General features: G+C 46.6%; 1 protein-coding gene across 2 annotated transcripts in view; it reads left to right on the top strand.

Annotated features, from left to right (window-relative positions):
- The window catches only part of LOC146973369 (SH3 and PX domain-containing protein 2A-like), a 65,665-nt gene that overhangs the window by 7,616 nt on the left and 45,199 nt on the right, over nt 1-12,850 (top strand). For both annotated transcript variants that reach the window (XM_085799862.1, XM_085799861.1), the window contains exon 2: nt 9,818-9,898. In XM_085799862.1, coding sequence (XP_085655988.1) covers nt 9,818-9,898 — 81 coding nt within the window. The remainder of the gene's footprint in view (nt 1-9,817; nt 9,899-12,850) is intronic.

The raw sequence follows: 12,850 nt of genomic DNA, 5'->3' as shown, positions 1-12,850 counted from the left end.
AATCACGGCGGTTGTTACCCCATAATGTGCCATAACGTTACACAACGTTGCACGACGCACCCACACTTACCTTGCGAACAACCACACAATCACGCCAACACCAAGCGAACAGAGCACGCCAAACAGCCGGAGCACGCCGACACAGGGCCTTTCCAGGTCAGTGCCAGGGAGAGAATGCGCCCCGCAGGAGCGCAATGATTAACAGGTGCTGGCAATGTGCAATCAAGCACCGGTCGATTGAGTGGGAGGGGGTGGAGCAGAGCAACACCCGACCTGCCACATTCCACCCCCGCTTTCTGCGTCGTCGCCCCGACGACGAACTACACTGGGAAATCCACCAAAACTAGGACCAAGGCCTAAACAGAACAGACTGCGAATTTACCACTGGCTGTGAAGGTTCAGGCACTGCATTACCCCTAGTGCCAACAGACTGGGGAAGACGATGGGACATTGGAGTGTTGACCGGCGGTTGGAACGGCGGTTCGACGCAAGACTGACTGAGGAGGGCTGGACTGACCAGTAGAGGGAGGGGACCCAGAGTAAAGATGTTCTGGTTCTGCAGTGGAGACAGGATTAGGCTCAATACTTGCTGATGTCATCACAGCTGGCCCTGTATGACAAGGTTGGGCTGGCGCCTCGGTGGCAGAGGGTGAAACAGTGTCACGGACCAACAACCATAGTTCACCAACTTCAGGTGAACCTGGGGAGGCTGCAGGCGCTGCTGAAGCTGGTGGAAGCGGCGCCTAGGAAGATGGGTACCAGACACGACCAGGGGCTTCAGCATGTCTCGGTGCACCTGCCGAGTCCTATGCAACTCTTCCACAGGGGCAATGGTGTAAACTGCCCCATCTCTGGGTGGGGCTTTCAGCACCTGGTAGGGGACGGAGCTCCATTTGTCATGAAGCTTGTGTCGACCCCTAACACCAAGATCTCGGAGGTAGACATGCTGGCCCACCTGCAAAGGAGCCTCTCGAACATGCTGGTCATGTCGCTCTTTTCGTCGACCTGCAGCCGCCAACAGCCTACCACGAGCATTCTCAAATGCAACCTTGAGCCTCGCCTGATGTTCGGTCATCCAGTCCTGTACTTCCCCTGGCTCAGCATCCTGAACTCGGCCCAAAAGGAAGTCCACAGGGAGCCTCGGTTCCCGACCGAACATCAAAAAGAAAGGAGACTCTCCTGTACTTTGATGTGGCGTAGTGTTATAACAAAACAACACTTGTGGGAGACAAGACACCCAATCCCGCTTCCGGGAGACTGGTAGAGTCCGCAAGAGGTCATGGAGAGTTCTGTTAAAACGTTCACACTGCCCGTTGCCGGCCGGATGGTAAGGAGTGGTTCGTGATTTAGCTACCTCGTACAAGCGGCAGAGTTGTTGGATCAGGGAACTCTCAAAGCTCCGACCCTGGTCGGAATGAATACGATTTGGAACACCAAACCGGAAAAACCATTCGGTCAGTAAGACCTGCGCCACAGTCGCTGCCTGCTGATCTCGGGTTGGGACTGCCACCGTGTATTTACTGAACACATCGGTCATTACCAAGACGTTTTCCAACCCGTTCCGTGAGGGTTCCAACAACGTGAAGTCAATGGCAACAATCTCGTTCGGCCGAGACGCCAGCACGTGGCCCATAAAACTATGGGGAACCGACCCTGAATCTTTGGCAACTTGGCAACGTTCACATGTCTGAACCCACCGTTTGATGTCGGCGGACATCCCTGGCCAGTAACAGCGCTGCCGCACCAATTCCGTGGTGCGCTCGATACCCTGATGGCCATGGTCCTGGTGCAACTGGGTCAGGATCTCCTCCTTAAGAACAGCAGGTAGGACAAGCTGGAAGCACTCTTCCCCCCCATCCGAACGAAAAGTCCGGCGGTACAGCACGCCCTCCTGTTCGACCAAGCGGTCCCACTGTTTCAGGAGTGTCAAAGCAGATGTGGGAAGTTGCTGCCTTTCCTCAACGGTAGGCTTAGCCCGCCTCTTCCAAAAGGGCAGAAAATGATCACGCAAAAGAGGATCCACCTCTTGCAAAGAACAAAGGTCCGATGGAGAATGGCCCCGGAAGACAGACACCATCGCCTGGGCTGCATGTACCACTGGGGCAGAGGCTGAAGCTGGCTGGGAGAGTGAGGGGACCGAAATGCCAGGTAAGACATGTTCAGCCAGGCTGGACCCTGACAGATACTGTCGGGAGAGAGCATCAGCATTCCTATTGATGCGTCCGGAGCGATACTTGATCTCAAAATCAAAGACAGCTAGTTGAGAGGCCCACCGCTGCTCTGTGGCTCCCAACTTAGCTGAATTGAGGTAGCTCAACGGGTTGTTGTCTGTGAAACCACACATTTGTGCCCCAACAAATACTCCCGGAACTTTTCTCCCATTGCCCACTTAAGCGCAAGAAACTCGAGCTTCATCGAACTATAGTTATCCATGTTGCGCTCAGTGGGTCGAAGGCCTCTGCTGGCATATGCTACTGGTCGGACCCCATGATCAGTCTCTTGTGAAAGGACAGCACCCAGGCCACTGAAACTTGCATCAATTTCCAAGATAAATGGGCGTGCAAAATCTGCGTAGGCCAACACTGGGGCCGAGACCAACTTCGCCTTTAAGGCTTCAAAGCTTTGTTCGCACTGGGGTGTCCATGCAGAGCTCAGATCCTGCCCAGATCCTCGCTTGGACCTGGTACCTGCTAGTGTTGCCACCAACTGATGCAGAGGGCCCGCCAGCTTAGCGAACCCCTCCACGAACCGCCTGTAATAGCTGGCGAACCCCAAGAACGAGCGCAGCTCTGACACATGACGGGGGCCGCTGCCACTTTGCCACTGCCTCAATCTTGGCAGGGTCTGTGGAAACTCCTTGACTGGAGATGATGTGCCCCAGATAACGGGACTCCTTTTGGAAAAAGGCACACTTTTCAAGTTTCACCTTCAAACCTTCTCTCTGCAGCCGACTGAGGACCACCTCCAGTCTCTGCAAGTGCTGCGAGACAGAAGAGGAAAACACAACGATATCATCCAAGTACAAAAGTAGGGATTGGCACTGTTGATCCCCGAACATCCTCTGCATGAGTCTTTGAAAAGTGCTTGGTGCATTGCACAAGCCGAATGGCATCCTGTTCCATTCAAAGAGCCCAAAGGGCGTACAAAAGGCTGTCTTCGGCTTGTCCTGCTCTGCAACAGGAACCTGATTATATCCACTCGCCAAGTCAAGAGTGGTGAACCAGCGAGCTCCGGCAAGGGAATCAAGGCTTTCCTCAATGCGAGGAAGAGGGAATGCGTCCTTCCGTGTCTTGCTATTAAGTAGGCGGTAGTCAACGCACATCCGGAGACTACGATCCTTTTTACGGACGAGGACAATGGGGGAGGCAAAGGGACTATTGCTTTTCCGGGATCACTTTGGCTTCAAGCAACTGATCAATGTGAGCCTTCACCTCCTCATACTCCGAGGGGGGGGATTCTTCGGTACCGCTGTCTCACTGGAGCCTCGTCGAGCAAAGGGGATTTCATGCGAAATGAGGTTAGTACAAACCCAAGTCACCTTCATGGTTCGAGAAAACTGACTGATGCCTCTGCAACAAAGCATGGACATCGATCTGTTCTTGTTCTGTCAAGGCAGACAGGTCCATGGCTTGGACGCCGCCCGGTGCCACACCAGAAGCAGCCTGAGATGAGATTGAGGCTGTTGAGGCTGTAGTGGGCTTCACCTCAGTCACACCGGCAGGTAAGCTGACCACCTGGGCCCTACTCAAGGAACCAAGACTAGTGCGTGGGTAAAGGAGGACATCAGTTGTTCCCACATTGACCACTGGGACATAAGCTGTACCACGAATGACTTGGACAAGGCAAGGAGACACCAATAACCCTGCAGGTAGGCGGGACTCTGTTGGTTCAAACAGCACAGCCTGACCAGCCAGCTGTTCTGGACAAGTGGCAGCCACAAGCTTCATTACCCCACCAGGTATGCGTACCGCCCATCTACCGCGGACCCTGGCGAAACCCATGAGGTTCCTCTGGGGTTCTGTGGTGGCCTGATGACACCGTTGTAGAGCTTCAAGAACAGGCACTGGAGCTTGAACCACTGAGGGAGCATTGAAAAGAGCGGGGACCGTACACCTCAAAGAGTTCCCGATAACATCGACGGATGATGTTGCTCCCCAAAAATCCCAGGGGCAACAGATGCAGCACCGGGAGGGTCTTTTACCACTAAGACCCCACAACCGGGGACCACCTTCCACACAAAGTGACATCCAGCTCTAAATAGCCAATGTAAGGAATACAAAGACCGTTGGCTGCTCGCAGCTGCAGCCAATTACAAGACTGAAGGCGCTCTTGGCCCCATGGTGCGAAATGTTCAACAAAGAAACTTTCAGGAATCGTGGACACCATGGACCCGCTGTCCAACAAGCACGAGACAGTGGTCCCACCCATCAGGACATCGATATGTGGACAGGGCGCCATTATTCGACCGATGAGGTCTTGTTGCGAGCCTCCAACCTCCCCATCTGAGCTTTGGCTCCTCAGCTCAGCGGGCTTCAGTTTTCCGACTGGGGTGCAAAGCGCGAAGACCCAGCCACATTAAAAGATCGACCAGTGGCAGAACCAGCACGGGGATGAGGGGGGACCGCTCCCCCTCACAATCGCTGGCATAATGACCTGGCTGTTGGCACCTTCGGCAGATCACAGGACCGTTGCGAGGAGGCCGTGCTGGAAAGGGACGAGCCTGAAAAGACGCCATGGTTCGAGTCAGCTGGTCAAGCTATTCCTGCTGACGCTTTAAGAGTGTCTTCACTTCACTCAACTCTGAATCATGGGGTGAGACAAGTGGGGCGGGGCGAGAGCTACCCTGGACCCCATACTGAAGACCATAGGCCGACGGAAGAGAGTGGCTACGTTCCCTAGCACCCCTTGGAGACCCTTCCCTCTCCCATCTAATGGCCTCTCCACGTGTCTCGAGCAAAGAAGCCGTGGGTGGGATGGCGGCGAAGGTACTGCTTCAATTCCCTGCGAAGGGCACCATCTAGCACATGCTCCACGAACTGATCGCGAAGAAGAATTTCAGCATTTGGCAAGTCATCTGGTGCAGAATGTTTGACACGCTCCATCAGGGCCATCAGAGCCAGGGAGAACTCCAACAGCGTCTCCCCTTCCTGCTGCTTGCGAGAGAAGAAAGATTGCTGCAGTGTTACATATGACTGAACACAGCCAAAAAGCTCTGTCAAGATAGCTAAAACCTTGTCTGGGTCTTCCCTCTCCACACGGGGGCGATATTTGATCTCCTCTCTGGCTTCCCCTTCTAGATGGTCAAAAATGAAAAAGGCCCGATCACGAACAGAGAAGTGGCGTGCCCGTGTACATGCTTGTACTTCTTCTTTCCACTCAACTATGCCTATACCCGTTCTGCCGTTAAACATGGGACATCTGCGATCTCTAGGTATAACAACCAACCGTTCAGTGGCCGTGGCGCTAGTACTTACAGCTGGAGGAGCACCTGAAGTGACAGAAGCGGGATCCGTTCTGCTGGAACTGGCCTGAGAAGCATCCCTCGCTCGAGACAGCTGCTCGTTGTCTGCTCTAAGCTGTGCCACCTGGTCCCTGAGCTGCTGCAGTTCCTCCTCCATGGCAAACCGCGGAGACCACACCCACTGCTTTCAAAATGGAGACCTGTGTTACCACTGGCAAAAACAAAAAGGAAAAGAAAAGAGAAAGATGATGCCGCTCCGTCTTCACTGCTGCCTCCACACACCAAAACAAACTAACGTAACCCAACAGAAACAAAACAGAAAAAAAAAAAAAAGAGAGGGGGGGGGGGCAAAAGAAAAAAAATTTCACACTAATAAACAGAAAAATGGAAGTCACGTCTCTGTCCTCTAACAGTGTATCCTGCCAACAACGCCAATTTGTGGCGAGATGTGGTGCAGAGGGGGAAGTTGTCCAACAACACCACCTGGGGAATTGCACCCCAGGAAATAAACTTGACCCGGTACTAAAACTACTATGAGGTCACACAGGTTCGTTACACACAAAGTTTTAAAGAGGACATGAGACGGACTTCCAAAAAGATATAAATTATTTTTATTTAACAATGGTTTATTAGATTTAAAATGAACATGTTCTTTGGGGACCCGAGTGTCTGCTTCACCACGGTAAGTTAAGGGGGAAATAAACAAAAAAAGGGGGAACAGGGCCAAACTCAGGGAGGCGGACAGACTAAAGAAACTTAAAACACACAAAAATACTACAAACAAAACCACCACGTGCCACAGCAAACTTAAGGGATGTGAGATGGGGACCACCACCAGGGAGTCTGCCACGCACTACCCAGCTCCTGTCCAGGGAGAAAAGAAACAAAATTAGGTGAACGACACTCAAGGGTTGGGTTAGACAATTAGTTAAAATGGCCTATCCTAAAACACTCACACACAACATTCACACCCACATGCACACCAACATAAAGAATACAAATTATTTGTTTTAAAGTGAGTACAAATACTTAAATTATAATTTAAATAATAACTCAGCTATGGGTGGCAATCAGGTGTTGCGTTAGAGCCTACCCATAGCTAAATAAACAAAATCAAAAATATAACCAAAATAAAACTAAACAAAATAAACCATATGTGACTTAAAGAAAATGGATAAACAGAAAGAAAATGCTCTAAACAGCTGGCCCAACGAGGAACCAGAAAAACAAATAAATTATTAACCAAAAATAAACAAAGAAATAACCAAATAAACCAACAAACAAAGAAACAAAAACAATTGCAGTGGGGCTTCAGTCTGTTGCTGCGTGGAGAGCTGCAACCAAAAACAAAACAATGGCGTGGACGACAGAGTGAAAACGGAGCGGCTGCACCAGGGCTGGAGGCCGCAGATGTTACACTTAGATGGCCGTGATGGTCAGCAATAGGCGGTGCAATACATCCTCGGAGCGCAGGAGGAGAGACGAAAACCGCTGCAGATACCGCAGCTACAGCAGGACAGAGCAGAGGGCAACAGCTGTTAGCCTAAGGCTACTATAGACAACAAAGATTAATAAAAGAGCATGCTTACCAATAAAGAGAGCTTTAACACTCACGATCAAGTCCCAGTCTGCAAAACGGCAGAGAGGGGACACCACACTTCCTCCAGCTGCAACCCAACTGACACGGCCAACACTGAGAACAAAATCACGGCGGTTGTTACCCCATAATGTGCCATAACGTTACACAACGTTGCACGACGCACCCACACTTACCTTGCGAACAACCACACAATCACGCCAACACCAAGCGAACAGAGCACGCCAAACAGCCGGAGCACGCCGACACAGGGCCTTTCCAGGTCAGTGCCAGTGAGAGAATGTGCCCCGCAGGAGCGCAATGATTAACAGGTGCTGGCAATGTGCAATCAAGCACCGGTCGATTGAGTGGGAGGGGGTGGAGCAGAGCAACACCCGACCTGCCACATTAACATTGGGTCCACATTCATACCTCTAAATGTCAGAGTCCCCTGAGGGTTCACATTTACATACCAACATTTTAAAGTCATTCAGTGTATCAAAAATGGAAAATAAAGTCCGGAGCTTTATATTATTGTAAAATTACTCACTTAATGCTCTTTTGTGTGTTTTGAAGAATGACTATTTCTCTCTCTCTCAGTTCTTTCAGATAATGAAGTGAATGGAGAAACAGTAGAGTGTGGCTTGACAGAACATGATGATCAAACCTTTTTTCCGGGACATTCAAAAAGCAAGCAAAGTTCAGCAAGGAATGTTGTTATGCTAACTTTAGAACCAGTACCTGGCAAATTGTATGTACAGCCTTTCGCCGAAGGAGGATACGTTTTGCAATGTAAAGAATTTAAAAATGTGTTGAACTGTATTTCAGCCAGGGTATTAATGAGTACAATGTTGAACATACTGTTGTCAAAGTTGGTAATGTTCTGATGTTTTTGGATTCATTTCACTGCTACATTAATCTGTATTTTTGTTTTTGCCCCAGTAGTTTTAAGGCAAAGCTAAGTTAAAATCATATAAACACTGCTTGGTAGTTTGATCTACAGTTATAAAGTTTTAAATGCAGTTTAAATAATGTTTTAAATCAATAAATGAGATGAAACATTTATTTTACTTTTTTTGACATCATAAGGTACAAATGGTCTGTCATTGGGGCTGTACCCAAATTTGTACCATTTCCAAGGGTACATTTATATCCCAAGGGTGCATAAATGTCCCCATGAGGTACTGACAGGAAGGGCACTAAAATGTTATCATGTTAAAGGAATAGTTCAGTTTTTTGGAAGTGGGGTTGTATGAGGTACAATCGGTGGGTACTTCCCAGTGACAAACTGTTGGACTCTTTAAAGGTACAAATTTAACACATTATGTCTGAGAATATATTTAGCAGTGTCATAGTGAGTTTGTATTATGCCATGTTGTTCCTGCGCTGAAGTATAATGTGGCAGAAATGTTATGATGCCTGCAGACTCTTTTGACTGCATTGTTCAATTTCTAAATTATCTGACAGACTTGCGTAACTGGATTTGAAGACCCAATGCTTAGTGGCATTGCAGAAATCAATCAGTCCATCAGATGCAATTGGATTAATTAACCTGAGAGTTAGCGATCAATTGCATCATCCATCTTCAGCTGTGGGAAGCTCCCAGAGGCCACTGAACACAGGGCATAGTCTTTCCCTTGGGATGGAAGCCGGAGGTGACGGTAGATGGGGAAGTTTCCACAAGGGAAGAGAGGAGAAAAAAAATCTCATTATCTATGATCTAAGCAACTGGAAATGCTTATCCGGTTTCAGAGAGGAAAGAAGCATCCCTTTGTCTTTTGTCCCCTCTGCTCAAGTGTGACTTCCTCCCTGGGACTCATGGCACTGGAAACAGAGAGTGCGTGGCAACTTATCCTTGTTTACAGTTGGTGGTGTTGACTGCAGCAACACCCTTGTCAAATATATACCATCACTGTTCAGATTACCTATATATTTGCCATTAACAATGAGTTACCTTTGTTTTTCTTTGGGATTAATTGTGACTCCTCACACCCTCACTTTTGGCCATGCTATTGTTTAAATTCTGTCATGCTCTAAATAGACAGTTGCCAGAAAAACGTATTCTTCCACCCTTTCTGTAATGAACTGTGTGCAGAATGGAGACTGCATGTCAAACTGGTAACTGATGTTCTCGCAGATTGCCACCATATGTGTAAATACTACTTTTGTAAATACTCTGCCATACACTAAAATGGTAATGTATGAGGTGTTGCCATCTGTTTCCGAACCTCAGGGGCTGCACAATTGTTTCTTGGCCCATTTATTGTTGAGGCAAAAGGGAATTTATTTTGGGAAAACCTATGGTAACAGTGTTGTGTTCTGTGAATGACTGATGTCTGCCAAAGAAACGAAATTCCCATTTCAGCTTCTGTGTGTGTAAACACTTCCTGTCATTATTCCTTGTGATAGATACAAGTTATAAACATTGTTGACATAATGGGAACATCATTTGTTTCTTCAGACAGCAGACTTAGGTGGACTTTTTAAAAGTAAAATACAAACATGTAACTTTGCAAGAGCCTTGTTGGAGAATTTAAGGATTTTGAACTACTATTCAAAATCTATTGGCCCTCCCACTGACCCCTGATGGTTTTCCAATGTGTGACTGAAACAGATGAATTTAATGAGTTTATTTGACCCTTGTTGACCCTTTGAAGTTCAGTCAGGATGGAAAACACTTTGTGTCATTAGGACAGGTCAAGCTAGAGTGGTGCTGTTGTGTCTTTGACAAAGTAACATTGTTACTAATGGACTTCTTTTGTTTGTGCTTCTCTTAATAGGTGTACCTCATCAATGTCACTTACTCCGACTCCACTTCCCATGTCATCTACAGGAGATACAGCAAATTCTTTGACCTACAGGTACATTGCACTAGTGAAAATCACAACACACTCTCAGAGCTTTTGTTCATGGTTAAAATAAATCACATGTTAGAAATGGCCTGAACATTTCTCCTTCACATTAAACTCTGAGGTCAGTTTGACCTTTTGGTCTTTCTGTTCAGCTGCTGGAAGGCAGCTTCATGAAAGGTCTCATTTAAGTCTGCTGCAGCCAGCTTGTAAATAGGGAAATGGGGGAAACCCAGTCAGCAGATGCAGGAAGAAAACATGAGCTCAGTAAGAATACAGAAGACGTGCTTCAGGACTTTTTAAGGCATCCAGTAGCCCTCAGTGAGGTTTCTGCATTTTTAACAGTGACTCAGGTTTACATTATAACCTCTCAGAGCTGAACTGTCTACACTACAGATTATTTGTTAGAAGGATAGATCCAGATATCTACACTGGGTTAAACCAGGGTTTAAACTGAAATCAGTACATGTACCTTATCAAGCATTTTGTTTCTGTTTCTGGCTCTTCTCTGATAACCCCTTCAGCCAGACTGCACATTACAGCACTGTGGCTCTGGTGGGCCGGCCGAGTTGAAGGCAACAGAGGAAACCCTTTGTTCTCATGTCTCTTGCCAGGATAGCCAGGAAAAATCTGTCCTGGGCCCCGTTTCAGAAACAGCACTGTTAACAAACTCTGAGTCAAAACCTGAGCTCTGGGTTGACTAACCTGAACTGTCAAACTCAGAATAGGTGATAACAGATGTGCAATCAATTCTGTGTTAATCTGACCTTCAGTTAAGCTTGCGCATTAGGAGATAAAAAGCCCTCACCAATGGATAACATGATTCACCATGACAACAAGTGAAAAAAGTCTCGATCCTCCTACTTGTCACCAGTGGAGTGAGACATATTTATACATGTTGATTCAGAAAATGAGCACATATTCAAAAAGGAAAAAAAAGGCAATACTGTAGCAGCTGCAAAAGAACGTGAGTTCCCATGGCAGAAATGTGTTGACCGAGTCAATACACAAGTAGGCGTATTCATTGAAAAAAAAAGGGTGTTCCACTTATCAACATTTGTTCTATGTGTGTGTCTGTGCATGCAGGCACAAAATGTACTTGGCAGCAATTAGTGATATAGACCTAGTTGAATGAATGAATGAATGAATTTATTTCTAACATAAAAAAAATAAAACTTAAAAACGGGTGTGGTATCATTTCATTACAACAGTAATGATTTTGTTTAACCTGCCCCATCTAATTAAACAGCATTCATTGGCTGCATTTATGACGCAATACAATGCGATGCAAATAACTTTATTAATCCCCAAAGTGAAATTCAATTGTCTGGCAGCTCATCTACCATTTGCAAAAGTAGGTACAAAGGATCAGAGGAGGCGTCCACCACCGCCATTTTTTGGTCCATCAAGGTGTTATGAAGTGGATGATCCGAGTTGTTGAGAATTGCCTCTATCTTCAGTGCACATCTCTCTACCAAATCCCCCAGTGAGCCCATCAGGGAAACATGATTGAAGTCTCCTGATATTATTAAAAGTGCCTCAGGATGTTTAGTCTGTATCCTAGCAACGACTTCATGAAGAACTTCAGCAGTAGTCTTGGATGGTATGTAGGTCTACACAAATATTTGCGCTTCAATACCACTTGGTTCTTCCATTAAAAACACAAGCCATGGTAAATGACTCAGAGTCATTTACCAAATTGGCCTTGTGAAACTGAAAACCCAGGGTTGTCTTCAATTCTGAGACGACTAACTCCAAGTTTTCACCAAACCTGCTTTCTGAAACGGGGCCCAGGTCTGTTTGATGGAAACTTCTCTTGCTTCTCTTCTGTCTCTGTAAACATTAGTCTTGTCCATAGATCCCTGCTGCCGGGGTGTGTTTGTCTGGCTGTGGTAATACTCGAAGAACAACAGTCTGCAGCTGTCTATACAAAAATGGGTGGGGGTAGTTTTTATTTGTCCTTATATAGGTGAAAGATGGTGTGTTGAGTGAAGCACACTGACCACTGTGTGAGTAGTAATGGACTGAGCAGGTGTACAAATATTATTTTAAAAAAACATCTTCTTACCACTATATAATGGCCTACAACAGATAGACAGGTGTTTTGTCAATCAATCGAGAGAGTGGTATTTGCAGTAAGCTTACCATAGTATGTAGTAGCTATAGGCAATGTAAAGAAAGACCAATCCCAGAATGCACTCAATGAAATTAGGAGGAAGTTGTGGTCTGGAAAGGATTGGGGGATGGGATAATAAACAATTTTGGAGCCTTGTATCTGAAGAGTGAAAAGAAGATGCATTCTGTTCTGAGCTTAGATAAGACTACTGTTTCACGGCAGCATGTCTCCTTAATCTTTCATTAGTGTCGAATGCTGACATAACGCTTGACCTACAGCTGAGTTGGCATAAAATATTTATCAGTTTTCCATGCAAAAACTGAGCTTTTTGAAGGGTTTGTTTTTTTTTAAGACTCAGAACAGCTCTGTGACTTTGTAGCACAGTTGGATGTTTCATGTTCAGTTCGATTGGGGCTGACAGAGAAAGAAAATTGCATTTTACACCCTTGGCCTAATAAATGTGACCATGATCTCATCTGAGGCTAAGCAAGGTCACAAAAGAAGAAACGCCTTATAAGCAGTGGCTGATTGTTGATATGTTGTTGAACATCAGTCAGCAAGCTGCTGCTCACATTGATGTTGTGATGTTGTCAACATCAGGCTGCTTCGCTGTTTGTCTTTTAAAGATAAAGAAACCATTTTCATTGCCAAATGGATGTCCAAAAGTTTACTCACTGTTAATGTTTTAGGCCTCTCCAGTGCACTTAACGTAACTCATAACTGCTCCACCAGGAAGCAATTATCATAAATTATTAGGATTCCTTCTCCTGTTTATCTGATTCCTTCACTCTTTGTCTTTTCTGCTGACTTGAAGCGAGGTCCGCTCTTTTCTAAATGCATGTGCAGAG

The sequence above is a fragment of the Trachurus japonicus genome, chromosome 15 (genome assembly GCF_045865225.1).
Source record: "Trachurus japonicus isolate A0001 chromosome 15, Traja_1.0".
Taxonomy (NCBI): domain Eukaryota; kingdom Metazoa; phylum Chordata; class Actinopteri; order Carangiformes; family Carangidae; genus Trachurus; species Trachurus japonicus.
Note: the sequence above shows the minus strand (reverse complement) of the source record. Positions and strands in the feature narration are given on the sequence as shown.